Below are 21,367 nucleotides of genomic sequence, written 5' to 3'. Positions count from 1 at the left end.
TAAGAAATGATTTCTAAAAACTCTATCAAACACTACCTTAAATGAGTCATAAAAGCTATAGGACCATCTTAATGAATTTTCCGAATTTTCGCCATCAACTTCAATTAGCACAATTGAGGTAACAACAAAAAATCACTACAAGAAAATAAGCAATTAAGCCATGGTTTTTGAAAAAAATGGCAAAAGTAGCCACGGTTTTGAAAAATCCGTGGCTAAATAGCCACGAAATTATCAAACCGTGGCTAAGTTTAGCTACGGTATTTACAAAACCATGGTTAACTAACCACAGATTAACAAACCTTGGCTAAATTTAGCCACGGTTTTGAAAACACCGTGGCTAAAATAGCCATGGTTTTTTAATCTGTGGCTAAACTTAGCCATGGTTGTATAAAATCATGGCTAAACTTAGCCACACTTTTTTAATCATGGTTAATTAACCACAGTATCTTAAAATCGTGGCTAAGCCTTGTCGAAGAAGTTGAAGGCAAAAACTTTGCAAGCTGAAGCTCCTTCTCAATCCATTGCTGCCACAAGGTGAATGAAGATTGATGTTTTAATTAGTCTTGAAATTTTACTGGTGTAATGTATGCATCTAATTTTGCCAGTTTTTTTTCCATATTATTTTATCGAACAATATCTGCCTTTTTATGCATAAAATAGAAAGTGTTAATACTATGTAGTTCAAAGTTGTTGTCTTTCTCCCAGTTTTTGAATGTTTAGATTTTGAAATATACTGTCATTACCTGTTAGAACATTTAGTTGCTTTACTACAGAGCAATAACGTTTTTGGTCCTCATGGCATCTCTTTAACGATTAATGCAACATCGAACTGCTTATATATGGTCATTTTCTGCTTTTCTTTCTTTGTTATCGGAATATTGTTGTGATGTATTTGTAGGTTATTACATGCTGAGCAGCTTGCTCGTGACATTAAATCCTTTGAAATGAAGTATACTTTTCTTTTCAGCCCAACCATTTTTTGATATTGTTGTCTTGGATATGTATAAGATATGTGCAATATAGCCTCGGAACTTATCGACTGGTGTTTTGTATTCTCGTGTCTCAAAAACGAACAAAGGAGGAAGATAGAAGTCCTACTTACGGGAAGGTCATTCCGAAATTTTTATAGCAGCACTTCGGGTTCCACCTTAGGATACACTCGACTTTGAACAGTTTCCAGCCTTGATCGCAATGGTAGTAGGCTGCACGGAAGTGAGATTTTAACCATTCAATTTAAAATATTCGAATTCTTTGATTATATCGCACCATCATCGAGGTATATTATTGTGGGGACCCGGGTTGCTAATCTTATCTTAGGGCAATTTATTGTAATTAACAATTAAACAAGTACTTAAAAGAATTAAAGAAACAAGAGCTAAAAAAAAAATTTTTGTTTAAAAGGCAGGGTCTCGCTCGATCGGGGAATATGCTGTCAAAAATCTGCTGCCAAAGAATGGATAAACAAGTCATAATCTTTTATACATGCTACAAAATCAAATACATGCTATCTTATAACGTCTTACAAGCTTCTAAACATAATAAACATAAACTAGCATATATTCAAGCCATAATATACAAAGTTCTTGTATCACTTCTAGCATGGTTCAACAACATAAAGTACAAGTCGTGCTACTTAAGCCCGTGTCCTCACTTGCTATGCCTCTATCTCGAGCTATCCTTGTCTTTTCTGACTAGCTCCTGCCCCACCTATTGCCATGCACACATACAAAACAAAGCAATAGCCGGATAACTCCGGTGAGAATAAAATCCCAGTATAAACAACTTTAAACACGAGATAATAAACGTGAATGCAATGCAAATGGCAAAGGAAGGCTATCAAGCTGATATCAATAAAACTTAGTTCTTTGGGATCCCGAGGAATAAAATAACTATCAAACCACCGATACTTCCATTCGAGGCGGCATCAAGTATTTTAGTCCTCTGACTTTGGTACAACTATAGTGAGTCTTCTGGCTCTGAACATAAATCCATATTCTGTGCCATGAGTCAAGCTGACTCTAGAAATAAATCTACAGTCCATGCCACTCACTACAGCTCTCCAAACGTCATCTGCACTCTAGGCGATGGCTGCCCTCTGTGCTATTAAGGCTGGAGTTCAAGATGAATACAACATAAGCTGTATGCATTAAAAGCTATAAAACACATCTTGAACAACTAAGCATATAAGCAAACAAAGCAGTACAAACAAATAATCACATAAGAAATATAAAGAAACAAGTATGTGATTGACATGGGAATACTTGAAATGAAAGCTATTTCAAGCGTTCTATCCCATCTGGATTTGCTGTCATTTATACATTTCTATGTCACGTCTGAAAGTACTTCAAATCTGCAAGTACATCAATGAGAATTCATATCAAAAGGTTGCACCACTTCTCAACTCAATTTCAAGTGCAAATGCTAGCAAACCTTGCTTCAAATCCTTCTCGGTTTGACTCGGAGATCTCGAGTTCGGCAACTTCGATAGAAAGCTGATAAATTACATATCGAATAACTAACAAGATCAGATGCCATTCAAACCATGCTTCGTTCAATCAACAATATCAAAGTCTTGACATTTTGCAAATCAACGGCATAACGGCTAAAAACCGGCAACCGAATCAATATCACAATCAATCCAACAAGCAATATAACTCATAATCTCTAACATATCATCTCAATAACATCAAAATCAGTAACATTTAGACATGGTAGTGTTCGACTTGTTCTTTCCAAATTCATATAAAATCCGAACGACAGTCTTTTTCCGAACCATCTGCGAATACATAACCGGTACTAGCTCCATCACATATATATTCAAAAAGAATATCAACCCATCTTCAACATAAAAATAAAGTATGAGAAAGCTCAATAAAAGTTGTACCAAAACGAAGGTCTCGGAGCAGTGATCGCAGATATATATTTCTTTCGAATTTCTGACGGCCGGATCGCAAGTTATCGGAGCTTTTGTGGACAAAAATGGCGTGAGGTTTGGAATCTGATATTCTCCCTTTTCTTTCTGCTCTTCACGTGAAAATGGCTGAATATAAGTGTGATTTTAGATATATATTAGCTAAATTTCAGTTTAGTCCCTAAACTTTTGGCTATTTGCAATTCAGTCCCCGAAAAAGCTATTTAATTCAATTTCAATCCTTATTCATTTCAGAATATTAGAATTTAATTCTAAAATCTAAATATTCTCAAATTAAATATTCTCGAATTAAAATTAAATAATCACGGGCCTTACAATTATCATCGACTCATAAATTACTTTGTGATTTTGGGTGATTTCTAGTCAATTCTTCGAGTTTGTCTGGTTTCCGTGAAGTATGAAGTTTATCCCCATGTGGTCGATGACATTGTAAACTTTTAGCACCAAATACAAACCGCTTAGATGAAGAGTGCTTATTATCGATTGAAATTGCATTTTTATCGATTTTGTCTGCATAATTTTCTGTAAGAGTCCTTTTTGTTTCCAAGATTTCCTTGAAATCGATCCTTAATAACCATATTAATTTACTCAAATACATCAAGCGTATTTATACCATTTCATAGGGGTTTTCATGCTAATGTTTTTAAAACATAAGGTCTAACATGCTATTAATTTACACAGGGTGTTTTATGTCATTTAGACTTTTCACAGGGGATATTGATGCAATTAGCCCATATGAGTAGATATGAATATTATTACAATAATAAAACTTCATTGTCGTACCATAATCCTAATATCCTAAAAAAATAGTTATTTTGGCGCAAAAGCAACGCATATTTAACAAAATTATCGTGACAAGGGTTAAACGTGCAACTGTCACAAAAGGTTAAGGGCTGAGATGCCTATTAAAATTTCACAGGGGAGAAGTGTGCATTTTAAATATTTTACAGGGGGGTTTGGTGTAATAAACTCAATATGAATATCATGATCATCCTATTAATTTGCTCAATATTTCTAAATCAATCAGCTTTAGATGATATAAATATGAAGGTTTATTGCAAATTATAATCGAAAGCTAGTTTAATGAGATAAGATATGGCTAATGATGTGATAAACATTTTAGGTGTAATAATTAATAATTTAATTTTTAGTCATGTAACGACTCACTTTTTAACCATGTTTAAGGAAAAGGAGTTAGGAAAATAATAGGATTAGGGGTTGATTAGGGGTGATAGAAACAAGGTTATGATGTGATAAACATGATCCATAACATAGAGACACCGATTCTGATGTGTCTCCTAATATTATATCATCATTAATTATGACCGTCTTTATAAAATGCATAATAATACAGGGGCTAACCTCCGTAGGTTATATAATTAATCATGATATATAGGGTTTATAAGTTGTTTTTTAAAAAATAAGATCAGTTTTACGTTTTTAGAAAAGATCTTATTTTGATATTTTACTTCTCTATATCATTCTTATATATTTTATTAAATTCTCACCACACCCTCTGCTCATTTTTTTGTAGATAATGTATCAACATTTTTTTCTAAATTAAATAAAAAATAATTTTATTTTTTTAATATATGTTTAACATTTATGATAAATTTACAACTATTTTTGTATGTCTATAATTATTTATATTACTTTCATAATATTATATCTTTTTTGATAATTTCAACAATAAAAAAATCTTATAATATCAAACACATCAATATCTTTAAGTTGTTTAAAATAAGTTCATCCAAACACTTTAACAATTTATTTTTAAAATAAGATATAACAGTTTATAAGCTCCAAAAATTGCTTATAAGCTCTAGAAGCTTGTAAGTTATTTTTAATAAGTTTAGCCAAACAACCTTAAGATCTAACCGCTTATAAATTCATAAAACTTATAATCTGTTTTTAATAAGTTTAGTCAAACACCCTCTAACTCGTGTGCGACAATCCATTTTAATCGTTCTACACGACACTTATGATGTGATACTGATAGTTATAGGAGAACATTTTAATAAAATTATTTATTTAGCAAAAATATCAAATTCAATTAAAGATCTCTTGATCAATATGTTTTTACAATAAAAAGGAGCAATAACTTTTTAGCTTTCTCTTTGTCATCAACATTAGGATTTTGGATTCACTAAACAACTTTGATCCCCCAAAGTTTTATCCAACTAGATCTTTAACAAAAATCTAAATTAATATGGGAAATAGAATCAGCATAATGCTTTTTAAAAAATCAATTCTAATAACTCTTTTCGTACTTCAAATCAATGTATTTTTATACGCATATTTTTCACTTTTAACCATCGTTCTATTGGCTTATAATTTACACTCGCTTGTCACCTATCATACCAATCTTTACATAAATTCAAAGATTATTATTTTTTTTTGAAAAGAGATTATTTATTTTTTAAAAAAATTGCACAAATTTATGCATCATAAATTACAGGGGGAAAATGTTGGAATTTTATTAGGGCCATAACTGTAATTGTAAATGTTTAAATGTCATCAATTAAATAAGTTATAAATTAATGTGGTCTAATTTAGAATTAAAGAATTGACTTAAGGACTTAATTGTCATGATATTATTGTGTGGATAACATATATGATATTTCTGATTTGTTGAAGGGCCAAATTAAAAATAGTGAAAACTTATTTAATTATAAAATGGTTATGGTCCCAATTTTGCAGAACAACGCATACTTTCTATTTTCCATCGACAGAACAATCTGGTTTGGAAGGAAACTGCAAAATTGAAGATCATCACCCATAATCATTCGTTAAATCATGGATTCTGGTACGCTTCCGCAGTTCTGATTATTATTCTTGAGAGTTTGATAGAATTGATGGATTTTTCTGTTTGAAAGATGGAATCCAATTGTTTTCTTCAATTGGTATCAGAGCCATCTATTTCAAATTCTTAAGAAACTATGTTGTTTGTATTAATTATTTTGATTTTCCTCCGGTTTATGAAATCTGTTCGTCTGCCGAATTGAGATTTATGAATCTATGTTGCTTACGAATCTGCTTTTTTCTTTGCCGATTCTGTAACCATGATGATTTTTGATTAAACAATCGTGTCCAATTTTGTTGTTTCTCAAATTACATTTGGTCATAATCATTGTGAATTTTCGATAATGCTTATTGAATATGATTCTGGGCTGATGCATGGATTCTGTATTTTATATGATGAGTGGGAATTAATGAAAGGCTAATCATGATCTGGGCAATAATTTTTCTTTCAATTTGACTATGTTGATCGGTGCGTCGGTTAAAACTCTGATAAATGTTGAGTTTGATATTTTTGATTGTTAAAAATGGGAGCAAATCACATTTGCTATGTGCTTTCAGCATGTAGTGACCCTGCATGGTATCACCTACTAACTGGCAACTAATAGCATGCATTAAACTTAATAAAGCAATAACGCTTAACAGAGTAAAACGTGCGGAAACATAATCCAAGATTTACATATCAGCTTAGTAAAACAATTCCAAGCTTAAATCTGTAGTGATACAACCATATCGAAGAACTTAACGTAAACAGTATTAAAACATGATTACAGCTAAAACAAATCCTGCTGTATAAAATCTCCTGACAAGCTCCGACTCCCTAGTCCTGCCTCGAACTACCGGCTCCGTCCATCCTGCGACCTGCCTCATGGAATAGGGTGTCCAAGATAACAACTAGGACGTGAGCGCTAACGCCCAGTACATAAACATGAGTAAACATATATATACGATGCATGCAACATGATGACTGGTAAAGGGTCATCTGAAAAGTCATGCTCAGTACCGGTGCCACATGAGTGCTGCCACCGCACGGATCAACCTCTGGGTGCAACCACACTCGTCTAGTACAACAGAGTAGTCAGACATAAATGCCCCCGCCGTCGAGGTACTCTCAGTTACAGACTATCAAATATAAAGCTGAGCGGCTCTATAATCAGGTATAACAAGATATAGGCTCAACGTGTATATGCACATGACATATGAATATGGAAAACGGTAAATCATATATCATGCCATATAATAATGCCAAAAAAATGCAACATTTAAACATGTATACTCGCTGGTAATCTCAGTCAATGTGTACGTACCTCTAGGCTAGTTCAAGTATAGTAGGATCCTAGGTTTCAAGCCTATATTCAAAAGTTCACCGTATCACTACACAAGTTCTATACGCCTTTACTAAGCTAATAAGTACTCCCAAAATTTTAAATAGATTCTCGGACCATACCTTCGTCCGTAGTAAGCCCTTTGGAGTCGCTAGTCCCGGATGACTATAACCACATCTTGGTTATTCCAGAACCTCTATTATAACCGATAGGGCCCTCAAGTGTATAACTCACACTATATAACTGAAGAAAGAAATTCGTAATTCAAATGAAATCAGACAAGCCCTATTTATAGGCAAAATTTCCGGTCAGGATCGGAAATTCCGATTTCGGGATCGGAGCTTCCGATCCAGCTCACTGCGTGCATGCTTGACACGCCAGGATCGGAACTTCCGATCCGACGATCGGAGCTTCCGATCTGCCCTCCGTTCGACACTTGTCAAAACTCGCGGCTGAGTCATCGAGCATTGCTGGCAGCTGGAGATCGAAACTTTCGTTCCTGGATCGGAGCTTCCGATCCCTGTGCTTCCGATCGGCTTCCGAAGTGGCTGGGATCGGAGCTTCCGATCTGGGTTCGGAGCTTCCGATCCGGCCCAAAGTCAAAAGCCCAAATTTCCTTCTGAAGTCCAATTACACTCCGAAATTGGTTAATTACTAACCCTTAATCATGTTTAACATATTATTATCTTAAAATGGAATCTGGATTACAACATTCTCCCCACCTTTAGATATTTCGTCCGCGAAATAAAATCTAAAAACAAATTAAGATAACAATATGAAACATCAAACCACGTTTTATTACAATAACTGTAATTACATCTTTACATGGTAATCAAAAGTACAAAGTAAACAACTCAGGATATTCTGCTTGCATACGACTCTCAGTTTCCCAAGTTGCTTCTTCAACGCCTCGGCGTTGCCATTGCACCATCACAAGTGGTATAACCTTGTTCCGAAGAACTTTCTCCTTCCTGTCTAGGATACGGAGTGGTCATTCAACAAAAGACAGATCTGGCTCTAGCTGAATATCAGTAGACTGAATCACATGAGATTCATCAGCTATATACTGTCGAAGTAGCGAGACATGAAAAACATTATGTATACTGGAAAGAATTGGCGGTAATGCCAAATGATATGCAACATCTCCGATCTTTTTCAGTATCTGGAAAGGCCCAATGAAACGAGGAGACAACTTGCCTTTTACACCGAATCTCATCACCTTCCTGAAAGGTGATACTCGTAGGAACACATATTTACCAGACTCAAATTGAAGTGGCCTGCGGTGAATATTAGCATAACTGGCTTGTCGATCTTGAGCAATTTTGATCCTCCGTTTGATCAAATCCACCTTGTCTACAATCTGCTGCACCAACTCAGGACCCTCGACTTGTCGTTCCCCGACTTCATCCCAGAATAACGAAGTACGACACCGTCGACCATACAATGCCTCAAAAGGTGTCATATCAATACTACGATGATAACTGTTATTGTAGGCAAATTCGATCAAAGGTAATTGATCCTGCCAAGATAAGCCAAAGTCCATGACAGAAGAACGTAGCATATCCTCCAATGTACGAATCGTCCGCTCTGACTGCCCGTCAGTCTCTGGATGATATGCAGTGCTTAAACTCATAGTGGTACCCAACGCCTGCTAAAAACTACCCCAAAAACGTGAGGTAAATCGCAGGTCTCTATCACTGACTATGCTCACTGGAATCCCATGCAATCGCACTATCTCCTGGACATATAAGCGTGCCATGCGATCATAAGAATACTCCCGGTTGTAAGGAATAAAGTGTGCTGATTTCGTCAAATGGTCAACAACGACCCAGATAGCATCACATTGACGTGATGTCATAGGCAAGTGGGTGACAAAATCCATAGTCACGTGCTCCCACTTCCATTCGGAAATCTCAAGATTCTGCAGTAATCCACCTGGTCGTCGGTGTTCAGCCTTGACCTGTTGACAAACCAAACATCTAGAAACAAATTGGTACACACTCCGCTTCATCCCTTTCCACCAAAATCTAGTTCGCAAGTCCTTATACATTTTCATGCTTCCAGGATGAACTGATAATCGACTCCTGTGAGCTTGAGAAAGAATATCATTCCTGAGCTCCGCAATATTAGGTACAACCACTCGATTAGATAAGCATAATAATCCATCTGCCTGAAAATGGAATCCAGATGTATTAACCCCATTGGCTAGACGTGCCAAACGCTGAGTCTTAACATCAGATATCTGAGCATCTCTGATCCGAGAATACAATGCTGGCTCGGATAAAATATTATACAATCGAATCCCATTTCTCCCTTTCTTGTGCTTAAGCGTAAAACTCAATGAACAACACCCTTGTATCATATGAGATATTTCATTAGTCTGAAGTGCAGACAGTCTCACCTGCCGACTCAAAGCATCTGCAGTAAGATTAGCAGAACCTGGATGATATTTGATTTCACAATAATAATCCTTCAGAAGATCCATCCAGCGTCTCTGTCGCATATTCAACTTCGCCTGAGTGAATAAATACTTCAAACTCTTGTGATCCGTAAATATCTCAAATTTCTCGCCATAAAGATAATGCCTCCAGATCTTGAGCGCAAATATAATGGCGGCTAACTCGAGATCATGCACTAGATAATTATTCTCATGCGCCTTCAACTGTCGAGAAGCATAGGCAATAACATGTCCATGTTGTGTCAAAACACATCCTAACCCCTGACCAGAGGCATCAGTGAAAACAACATATCCTCCTGATCCAGAAGATAGAGCTAGCACAGGTGCAGTAGTAAGATGTCTCCGCAGCTCATGAAATGACTCCTCACAATCCGAGGACCATATGAAGGTAACATCTTTCCGAGTAAGCTGAGTCAAAGGCCTGGCCAACTGTGAAAAATTCTCGATGAACCGACGGTAATATCCAGCTAGACCCAAGAAACTACGAATCTCAGCAACCATCGTCGGACGAGACCAGTTCAGCACTGCCTCTATCTTACTAGGATCAATAGATATCCATTCACTAGAAATCACATGACCGAGAAAAACTACCCGATCAAGCCAGAATTCACACTTGCTCAATTTTTCATACAACTGCTTATCTCGTAATGTCTGCAACACAATCCTCAGATGCTGTGCATGCTCATTCTTGTCATGAGAATAGACAAGAATATCATCAATGAAGACGATGACAAATCTATCTAGATATTCTCAAAATATTTGATTCATCAGATTCATAAAGACTGCCGGTGCATTCGTCAAACCAAATGGCATAACCAGAAATTCATAATGTCCATATCTGGTCCTAAAAGCAGTCGTAGAAATATCTGAGTCTCGTACCCGCATCTGATGGTATCCAGATCTCAGATCTATCTTGGAGTAGACAGAAGTATCCTGTAGTTGATCGAACAGATCATCAATCCCCGGCAAAAGATACTTATTCTTGATGGTGACACAATTCAACTGTCTGTAGTCAATACATAATCGCATCGATCCATCCTTCTTCTTGACAAATAAAACAGGTGCTCCCCACGGAGAAACACTCGGACGAATATATCCCTTATCAAGCAAATCCTGTAACTGCTGTTTCAATTCCCTCATCTCTGATGGTGCCAGACGATAAGGTGCTAGGAATATATGCGTAGTTCCTGGTACTAGATCAATACCAAATTCAACCTCTCGCACCGGAGGAAAACCAGGAATCTCATCAGGGAATACATCAAGAAACTCGCTGACAACCGGTAACTGATCAATACCCGTACTACTCATGGACATATCAACTGCATAGATGAGGTAGCCCTCCCCACCTGACTCTAAGACATGACATGCCTTCAGAGCCGAAACAAGTGGCATCGCAGGTCGCGTACCCTTACCATAAAAATACCAGCTATCACCCTCAGCAGGATGAAACTGTACCAGACGCTGATAACAATCCACAGTAGCGTGATACAAAGTCAGCATATCTATTCCCAAAATACAGTCAAAATCTGCCATCGCTAATATCATCAAATTAGCCGATAATGTATTACCCTCAAACTCTAGAAGGCAACCCATCACTAGACGCTTAGTTACTACCTCCTGCTCCAGCGGAGTAGATACAACTAAATCCATATCTAATTATACATAAGGTAATCTATGTCTCTTAACAAAACGACTAGAAATAAAGAAATGCGATGCTCCAGTATCAATTAAAACAAGTGCAGGAATACCACATAACAAAAAGGTACCTGCCAACATGCGATCGCTTCCCTCAGTAGCCTGTTCTTGAGACAGAGTGAATACCTGCCCTTGAGTCTGTGGACGGTAACCAGAAGAACTCTATGGTGCTGGCTGTTGACGTGGAAAAGTAGAAGTCTGAGATCCAACCTGTGATCCCGATCCACTAGCAGAACCCATGCGCTGAGGACAATCTCTCCGCAGATGTCCCTGCTGACCGCAAATATAACAAGCACCAGTAGCTCTCCGACATGAAGCAGCAGGATGCTTTCCTCCACAATGGCTACAAAACTCCTCCTTCTTCTTTTTCTTTCCAAAACGGAACATACCTCTTGAACCGTGAGAACCAGACAAAGTAGTAGGAGTAAAAGAAGACATAGGTCCAGATTGCACAACAGATTGAGCTCTAGGCTCAAAAGATCCACTAGGCTGTGCTGACATCAACAACTATGCCCGCCTATTGCTGGTCTCCACAAGACGACAACGGTTCACCAAAGTCTCATAAGATGTCGAATCATCACACACGACAACTTGTGAATAGATATCTTGATTCAGACCTTGTAGAAAGATATCATACTTCGATGCATCACTGTCACTGATATGAGGACTGAAAGGTAGCAGATCAAGAAATCGTTGCTGATATTGATCAATAGTCATTGATCCTTGCCTCAAAGTAAGCAACTCTATCGATCGTGCCTGACGAACAGCTAGAGGAAAATACAGTTTCTAGAACTGCTGACAGAAATCTCCCCAAGTCAACAGTCCTCTCTCAGTACGTGCCTAAGCAGCTTTGGAATCCCACCAAAAACGTGCTCGATCCTCTAGAACAAATATTAGAACTTCCAATTTCTGATCCTCAGTGCAATCGAAAGCACGAAAAGTACTTTCGAGTTTAGACATCCAACTTCTTGCTTGCTCAGGATTTTCGCCTCCCACCAAAGGTTTTGGTCCTACTTGCATGAATTTATTAATAGTGTAGCGACGTTTACCCTCATGATGATGATGTTGATCAACATGATGGTGGTGGTGACGATGATGATGACCACCTCCTTGGCCAACACTACCGTGACTCTCGTCAGCCATATCCTGAAATGAATTGCACATTAAAATCCCAAATGCGCAAGAATTACTCAAGACTAGACTAGATCCCAAGTACTAATCCCAAAATGTAAGCATGCTTTGATACCAAAAATATAGTGACCTTGCATGGTATCACCTACTAACTGACAACTAATAGCATGCATTAAACTTAATAAAGCAATAACGCTTAACAGAGTAAAACGTGCGGAAACATAATCCAAGATTTACATATCAGCTTAGTAAAACAATTCCAAGCTTAAATCTGTAGTGATACAACCATATCGAAGAACTTAACGTAAACAGTATTAAAACATGATTACAGCTAAAACAAATCCTGCTGTAAAAAATCTCCTGGCAAGCTCCGACTCCCTAGTCCTGCCTCGAACTACCGGCTCCGTCCATCCTGCGACCTGCCCCATGGAATAGGGTGTCCAAGATAACAACTAGGATGTGAGCGCTAACACCCAGTACATAAACATGAGTAAACATATATATACGATGCATGCAACATGATGACTGGTAAAGGGTCATCTGAAAAGTCATGCTCAGTACCGGTGCCACATGAGTTCTGCCACCGCACGGATCAACCTCTGGGTGCAACCACACTCGTCTAGTACACCAGAGTAGTCAGACATAAATGCCCCCGCCGTCGCGGTACTCTCAGTGACAGACTATCGAATATAGAGCTGAGCTGCTCTATAATCAGGTATAACAAGATATAGGCTCAATGTGTATATGCACATGACATATGAATATGGAAAACGGTAAATCATATATCATGCTATATAATAATGCCAAATAAATGCAACATTTAAACATGTATACTCGCTGGCAATTTCAGTCAATGTGTACGTACTTCTAGGCTAGTTCAAGTATAGTAGGATCCTAGGTTTCAAGCCTATATTCAAAAATTCACCGTATCACTACACAAGTTCTATAAGCCTTTACTAAGCTAATAAGTACTCCCAAAACTTTAAATAGATTCTCGAACCATACCTTCGTCCGTAGTAAGCCCTTTGGAGTCGCTAGTCCCGGATGACTATAACCACATCTTGGTTATTCCAGAACCTCTATTATAATCGATAGGGCCCTCAAATGTATAACTCACACTATATAACTGAAGAAAGAAACTCGGGAATTCGTAATTCAAATGAAATCAGACAAGCCCTATTTATAGGCAAAATTCCCAGCCAGGATCGGAACTTCCGATTTCGGGATCGGAGCTTCCGATCTAGCTCACTGTGTGCATGCTTGACACGCCAGGATCGAAACTTCCGATCCGACGATCGGAGCTTCCGATCTGCTCTCCGTTCGATACTTGTCAAAACTCGCGGCTGAGTCATCGAGCATTGTTGGCAGCTGGAGATCGGAACTTCCGTTCCTGGATCGGAGCTTCCGATCTCTGTGCTTCCGATCGGCTTATGAAGTGGCTGGGATCGGAGCTTCCGATCTGGGTTCGGAGCTTCCGATCCGGCCCAAAGTCAAAAGCCCAAATTTCCTTCTGAAGTCCAATTACACTCCGAATTGGTTAATTACTAACCTTTAATTATGTTTAACATATTATTATCTTAAAATGGAATCTGGATTACTACACAGCATCACTTGGCTTTCGACAGTTCAGGCAACCTTACATTGAAACACTTATATTAGTAGTTGCACCGGAATCTAACCACCAAGTGTTTCTTGGTACCGAAGCTAAATTTACTTCAGAACATACCAAACTTGAGAAAGTACCTTTATTTGCACGCCATGCACGGTACTTGGGAGATTCTTTCTTAACATTATCATCCTTATTGCAGAAAAAACAGTCTTTCTTACATTCTAAATAGAGTACCAACTAAAGCAGCTACTAAAACACCTTATGAGCTTTGGACAGTGCGAAATCCAAGTCAAAACATTTTCATATTTGGGGTTGTTCAGCTGAGGCTAGGCCATATCGACCATATGAAAAGAAACTGGACTCCAGAACAGTTAGTAGCTACTTTATTGGGTATTCTGAGCGATTGCGGGGCTATAAATTTTATGATCCCAAAATAAAGAAAATATTTGAGATGGGAACTGCAGTATTTTTTGAGGATATTGAGTTTGGGGGGAAGAATAAAGTAACAGATTTTGTATTTGAGGAAGAATGTGTTCCAGCTACTCTTCAAGAGGACATGGTTCATATTCCTATGATTGATACTGATAATGTTCAGGAATGTATTCCTGTCATTGATCAGGATGTGACATAAGAACATCAAGACATTGTCAATCAACTCCCAAGTGAACAAACTCAACAACCTCAAGAACCAGTGTCTGAAGAACAATTGTCTTTACGGAGGTCCACTAGAGAAAGGAAAAGCGCTATTCCGGATGATTACATAGTGATACTCCAAGAACATGAGGAAAATAATGGTATGGCGGAGGATGATCCAATCAACTTTCGTCAAGCCATGCAAGATTCAAATTCTCAAAAGTGGGCCGAGACAATGAATGAAGAGTATAAGTCAATGCAAGATAATAAAGTTTGGGAACTTGTCCCATTACCAGAAGGCATGAAACCCATTGGTTGTAAGTGGATTTTCAAAACCAAACGGGATTCAAAAGGTAACGTGGAAAGATACAAAGCACGTCTTGTAGCTAAAGGTTATACTCAAAAGTATGAGATTGACTTTAAAGAGACCTTCTCTCCAGTTTCATCGAAGGACTTTTTTAGGACAATCATGACACTTGTCCCACATTTCGATATGGAACTACATCAGATGGATGTCAAGACAACTTTTCTCAATGGAGACATTGAGGAAACAATCTATATGGTGCAACCAGAACACTTTGTGTTGGGAAATCCAAAAAATATGGTTTGCAAACTTAAGAAGTCCATCTATGGGTTAAAACAAGCTTCTCGTCAATGGTACCACAAGTTTCATCAAATAATTAACTCATTTGGCTTTGAGGTAAATGTAGTGGATGATTGTGTGTATCATAAGTTCAGTGGGAGTAAGCATATCTTCTTGGTTTTGTATGTAGATGACATTTTGCTTGCCACAAACGATATAGGTATGTTAAATGATACCAAGAGATTTCTCTCTAGACATTTTGAAATGAAAGATCTTGGTAACGCCTATTTTGTACTAGGAATCCAAATACATCGAGATCGTTCTCGAGGTATTCTTGGATTGTTGCAAAAGAGCTATATCAATAGGGTGCTTAAAAGATTTGGCATGCAAGATTGTAAGCCAGGTAACACTCCAATCGCTAGAAGAGACAAGTTTAGTCATAAACAGTGCCCTAAAGGAAGCCTCAAAATTCAAAAAAAGCAAAAGATTCCTTATGCTTCAGCTTTAGGAAGTCTTATGTATGCTCAAGTTTGTACGCGTCCGGATATTGCGTATATTGTTGGAGTGTTGGGCAGATATTTAGGCAACCCAAGAATGGATCACTGGAAAGCAGCCAAAAGGGTAATGAGATATCTAAAGACGACTTGTGATTACATGCTCACATATAAGAGGTCGAATAATCTTGAGATCATAGGATATTCTGACTCTGATTTCGCTGGATGCCAAGATAGCATGAGATCCACTTCAGGCTATGTATTTCTGTTTGCTGGCGGAGCTATCTCTTGCCAAACAAACACTAACAACTTCTTCCACCATGGCGGCTGAATTTATAGCGTGTTACGAAGCATCTAATCATGCAATATGGTTGAAGAATTTTGTCACTGGGCTGCGTATTCTGGAAGGTGTTGAAAGACCATTGAAATTGTTTTGTGACAATAGATCAGATGTATTGTATTCCAACAATAATAGGAGCTCGACAAAATCGAAGCACATCGACATCAAGTTCCTTGTTGTGAAAGAAAGAGTACAAAGTGGACATATTTCGATAGAACACATAGGCACAAACTCCATGATAGCAGATCCTTTTACGAAAGGTTTGCCACCCAATGTTTTTTTATGAGCACACAACTCATATGGGTGTTATTCAATTTGATGAAGTGTAGATCTAGTGGGAGTTTGTACTATATATGTTATTTTTGGTTCTATGTATGTATTTGGATATTTTCTGATCAGATATAAAATTCATTATTTACTTCATTACACTTTGTCTAACTGAAGTTAAAGTTTTGATCTCACTTTGGTAAAGAAGGACCAGTTGAAAATTGACATGAATAGATCACCTTGCATGTAATTTTCATGCCGCACATATGTGATTGATCTATGCCATTTGATTGTATTGATGTAAGTGACCATGGATGGTTTAGTTGTGATAAATACAACAAAGACTACATTGATCATATGTCAATATAATTGATGGACGAGATTGTTTAAGAAGTCCTACATTTATGATGACAAAAGTTTTGAGCTCATTTAGTTTAACACATTTATAAGTTTACATATATGGCCCAATGGAAGATTGTTGAAATTTTATTAGGGTCATAACTGTAATTGTAAATGTTTAAATGTCATCAATTAAATAAGTTATAAATTAATGTGGTCTAATTTAGAATTAAAAAATTGACTTAAGGACTTAATTGTCATGATATTATTGTGTGGATACCATATATGATATTTCTGATTTGTTGAAGGGCCAAATTAAAATAGTGAAAACTTATTTAATTATAAAACGGTTATGGTCCCAATTTTGCAGAAACACATACTTTCTGTTTCCCATCGACAGAACAATCTGGTTTGGAAGGAAACTGCAAAATTGAAGATCATTACCCATAATCATTCACTAAATCATGGATTCTGGTACGCTTTCGCAGTTCTGATTATTATTCTTGAGAGTTGGATAGAATTGATGGATTTTTCTGTTTGAAAGATGGAATTCAATTGTTTTCTTCAAAAAATTGCATTTTTTCCGTGTAATTTTGACCTTTGTTTATTTTCAATCATGCATGATAATGACGAATTTGTATGATTAGTCATGTAATTTATATTTTTTTTAAGTTATGTTGAAAGAAAATTTGATTTTTTTAAATTTTGTACACTACAAAAAAAAAAATCGGCTATTTGCCACGGTTTTTCTTAAGCGTCGCAAATTGGTTTGTTATAACCGTGGTAATTTGCGACGGTTTTTTATCATCATGACAAAATTAAAGCGACGGTTGTACAAACCGTCGAAATTTGCGACGGTTGTATTGAGATTTGAATATTTTATGTGTGCTTTGGTTTAATATTTGGATTAGAAATTTGGATAAATTTTATGTATAAATTTGTTTCTTTATTAATTAGTATATTTTACTAATATTAATATATTAATATAAAATTATTTTTTTATACATTTATTTATATTTGCAACGGTTTATTAACAACTGTGGCAAAATTTGTCACGGTTATTTTAAACCGTGGTAAAATTGACGACGGTTGAATAAAAACGTGACAAAATGTTTGCCACGCTTTTTCTAAAAGCGTCGCATTTTTTGCAACGGTTTATTTAGAAACGCGACAAAAATTCGCTACGGTTACTTTTAAACCATTGCAATATATTGCCATGGTAGCAGTAAAGCGTGACAAAATATTGCCACGTTTTGACTCAACCGTTGAAAATAAATGCGACGATAATTTTTGCAACGCTAGACAAGAACCGTCGCAAAAACCAGATTTTTTTGTAATGGTAATTAGCATGTTTATTTGCTTTTTCTCCACATTTTTGGTCTTTATATTACGGCTCGGGTCATCATGATCTGATCCAAATGTCACATAATATTTAAGAAAAAAATTCATGACACATGCAAGTTTCTTTCTAAAAATTCATATCAACATACGCGATCGTTACACAAACAATTTTCGCACGCTGAACTCTTGTAAAAAAACAAAACAAAATAAAAACAAGTTATAAGACTAAAGATACAAATTCATTGTCACAAAACCAAAAGTGAGAAAATTGCAAATTTCCCCATTAACCGCACAGTTAAATTAATTTCAATATATTGTCGACTTTTATTTCAAAACTAAACTTGCAATAATAAATTAATTGTTGTCGATTCTCATCGTGAAACATATCATGGCTGATAGTATCGTCTCATGATTTTCTATGTATCACTGAGAGTCTCTGCTAGAACCAACCAATTATGGTCATCGTACAGTACAGTCTCTTCATCTTATATATCTAGCTCGGTCGAATCTGCAACCATTGGTTCATTGACAGTTGTGTGTGAAGTTCGATAAAAATGTTATGCATCTTTGAGAATGCATAGTGGCATCTCATGTGCAACTAGGGAACAACTTTACCCTAATGCACATCTCATAATATGGCGAGAGATTTCATGTACTATTATTTGATTGGATCAAATAGGATAACCAAATCCGTAGGCGAACGATGAATTCCCGACTACGACGTAGTACTGACTCCTACATATGTTGCAACAACACCCAATCTCGCCACCTGATGACCATCATGGAGTCGATAAACGAGTCAAAACATAGTCCTAACATGTAAAATCTCAGTGTTGTCTCGGGGTCGTAAAGACTAATAGTGTAAAATCATAACTACAGACTTATCAACTCGATAAATGATAACCACTTGAGAAGTCTAGGGAGGATAGTTCAGTGAACTCATCGTATGATCAACAACGTGTATAATTGAACATCTCCATGCATGTCCATAACAATAACACGCGGTACACATCATCACATATTCTAGTCTCGAACTCGAGCGATCCTTATCTGTCTTTTGGATGGGTCCAATCGACTAGGAACTCATTTTAATATATACAGTAATTTAAGACTGGTGTTATATGTTTGTAATCATATGTACAATCCTATATTTATTTACTATAGTATATTCAAATTTTTTATCTATGTAACTGCTTGCATGGATACACAGACAAAGTAAATACCAAAAAATGAATAAAATATAATCATATTTAAAATAAAGATGATTTATTAATACGCTTGAGTCAATAAAATCTCTAACCAACTATTCGTTTTTAGGACATCTACTCTAACAAATTTTCCCTTCGTCATCAATATAATTTCTTCATGATCACGAACCGGCCACCTACGTATAAATCATTAGCCACCACCTGAAGAATATCACAGAAGTCCCGAAACTGCACGTTAGCTCTGGTGATCGGAGACGGCAAAGAGCTGCTGATGAACATCTGCTCGCAATTCGTAGCCGCCGTTTGCGCTCTCATGATGGCCCGCAGATACAGGTCGATGTAGAATTTTTTCCCCAGGGAAACCGGCGCCGCCTTCAGCGCCGCCAGTGCGTGGTCGTACTCATCCACGCAATAGCCCATAATGTTCCTCTCTTTCGGCTCCGTCGAGAAAAACCATCGCTCGCTGGCATCTTCCCTGGTTTTCACGGCGTGGATGGTGGCTTTATCGATTCCCATCCGAGCCAGCGCCACCAGGGAGGAGGCTGCGCGGGAGGCGGGATCCGACCCGAATACGTGGAGGCAGAACTCTGGATCATTAGCTTTGCTGCATTCGGTTTCGAGGAGTGTGGCATTTGTTGTTGCGAATAAGCCTGCATGAAGAAGAACAACAACTATTGAATATTCTAGGAGTAGGAGAAATATCATCTTGTGATCAAGTGAAAATGGCATTTTTTTTATTAAAAAAAAAATCTGTTTTTTGATTAAAAAAAATAAAATGAAATGTTGTTCTTGATTTGTGGTTTATTTTTATGGGTTTCAATTTTTGTTTTCTGATATATATAATTATAGAGAAGCATTCGATGGGATTTGCAGTTTGCTCGATCATTCAAACAATAATTATTCAAAGATTTATTGAATATTATATTATTCGTTGAATTTGTATTTATTGAATAAGATATAATTAATAACTCACAATAAATTTCCTTAAATTGTATACTAATATATATGTATGTATGCATCTATATATATGGATATATTATGTGTAGACGCGTGTATATATAATATGCACACACAATAATTTAAGACTCGTGTTATATGATTGACATCATATGTAAGTACAATATCATATTTATTTACTATAATATATTTAAGGTCTTTATTTAATGATTTATGGTTCATTATATTATACGTTGAATTTGTATTTATTAAATAAGATATAATTAATAAATCATAATTAATTTCCTTAAATTGTACGTATGAGGTCAACCCAAGATTAAATAGAATCGTTACGAAATGAATGAAATTAGAAATACCAAAATTTTAAAGTGCACAAACTCAAATACATAAATTCGAAATTCACATGATCATTTAAATTCTTCCAAGTTCCAAATAAGTTGATGGTGTATATATAATTATTGAATAATTTGGTAAATTTGGAATAGGAATCATAGATTCCAAGTGTACATATATAATCTTGCCATGGTTGGATAATTTTTAAATGTATATTATTTGAGAATGAATGATTTAACTTTATATAAACATAGTTTTAATTATATTTACATCGCTACGATGAATTTAAATAATTTGAAATTTACTCATTTTTTTAAAAAAAAATTCATGTAAATTAATATTGGAATTGCCAACAATAATTTACAAAACCATGTCTAAAATTAAAACAATGCTTTTTTTTATAATTACCAATCACAATTCCCAAAAATAAATGTAATACTCTACAGGGGAAAAAAATCAAAGCATAGAATTCATTGTAAATATATTTGAGTTAAGATTGAAATTTAATATTCTAAAATCTAAGTTATGAGTTATGACTCATTTGTAAACTCTCATAAATCTATACTCTTTCAAAACTTAAATTCAAAATTCTTTCATAAGGTATCACCCGATCTAACAACCCATGATTTTTCATGTCAACTCGATAATATTAATTATACATATGTATTGAGATATAGACCCTTTGATGAATGATTTTTATATTACCCATATGATAGGATCTCATTAACCCCTCAAATCTACACTTATGACTAAAACATATGAAAAGAAATATTCATAGTTCAAATTGAAACAATTTTAAAAAATTGTAAATTTAAAATAGAATTTAATGGAAATATTGTAATAGCATATAATATGTTCGTATATAAGTTGAAAATGGAATCAAAATAAATTTCATAAGACATATATAATTAAGAAATTTAATT

The 21,367-nt window shown here is 36.1% G+C and overlaps 1 protein-coding gene and 1 long non-coding RNA gene across 3 annotated transcripts; both read right to left on the bottom strand.

Annotated features, from left to right (window-relative positions):
- Nucleotides 1-1,494: 1,494 nt before the first annotated feature.
- Nucleotides 1,495-3,017, bottom strand: LOC140867561 (uncharacterized). Of its 2 annotated transcripts, none has more exons than XR_012145183.1 (4): nucleotides 2,885-3,017; nucleotides 2,431-2,492; nucleotides 2,262-2,350; nucleotides 1,495-2,109 (listed from the first exon to the last, which is right to left on the bottom strand). It is a non-coding gene; the product is annotated as an uncharacterized lncRNA (long non-coding RNA). The 2 variants fall into 2 exon arrangements; XR_012145182.1 differs by having other exon boundaries at nucleotides 1,495-1,707.
- A 16,278-nt stretch (nucleotides 3,018-19,295) lies between these two features.
- LOC140862058 (pectinesterase inhibitor 1-like) lies at nucleotides 19,296-19,883 on the bottom strand. The gene has a single exon (XM_073265063.1). The coding sequence runs from the start codon at nucleotides 19,881-19,883 to the stop codon at nucleotides 19,296-19,298; it is 588 nt and encodes a 195-aa protein (XP_073121164.1).
- Between the last annotated feature and the right edge of the window lie 1,484 nt (nucleotides 19,884-21,367).

The sequence above is a fragment of the Henckelia pumila genome, chromosome 4 (genome assembly GCF_033568475.1).
Source record: "Henckelia pumila isolate YLH828 chromosome 4, ASM3356847v2, whole genome shotgun sequence".
NCBI classification, from domain to species: Eukaryota; Viridiplantae; Streptophyta; class Magnoliopsida; order Lamiales; family Gesneriaceae; genus Henckelia; species Henckelia pumila.
The sequence above is the reverse complement of the archived record's forward strand: the minus strand, read 5'-3'. Positions and strand labels throughout refer to the sequence as shown.

Excerpts from the sequence above, each read along its gene's own strand:
- LOC140862058 (XM_073265063.1), bottom strand. The coding sequence starts at position 19,883 with ATGCCATTTTCACTTGATCACAAGATGATATTTCTCCTACTCCTAGAA.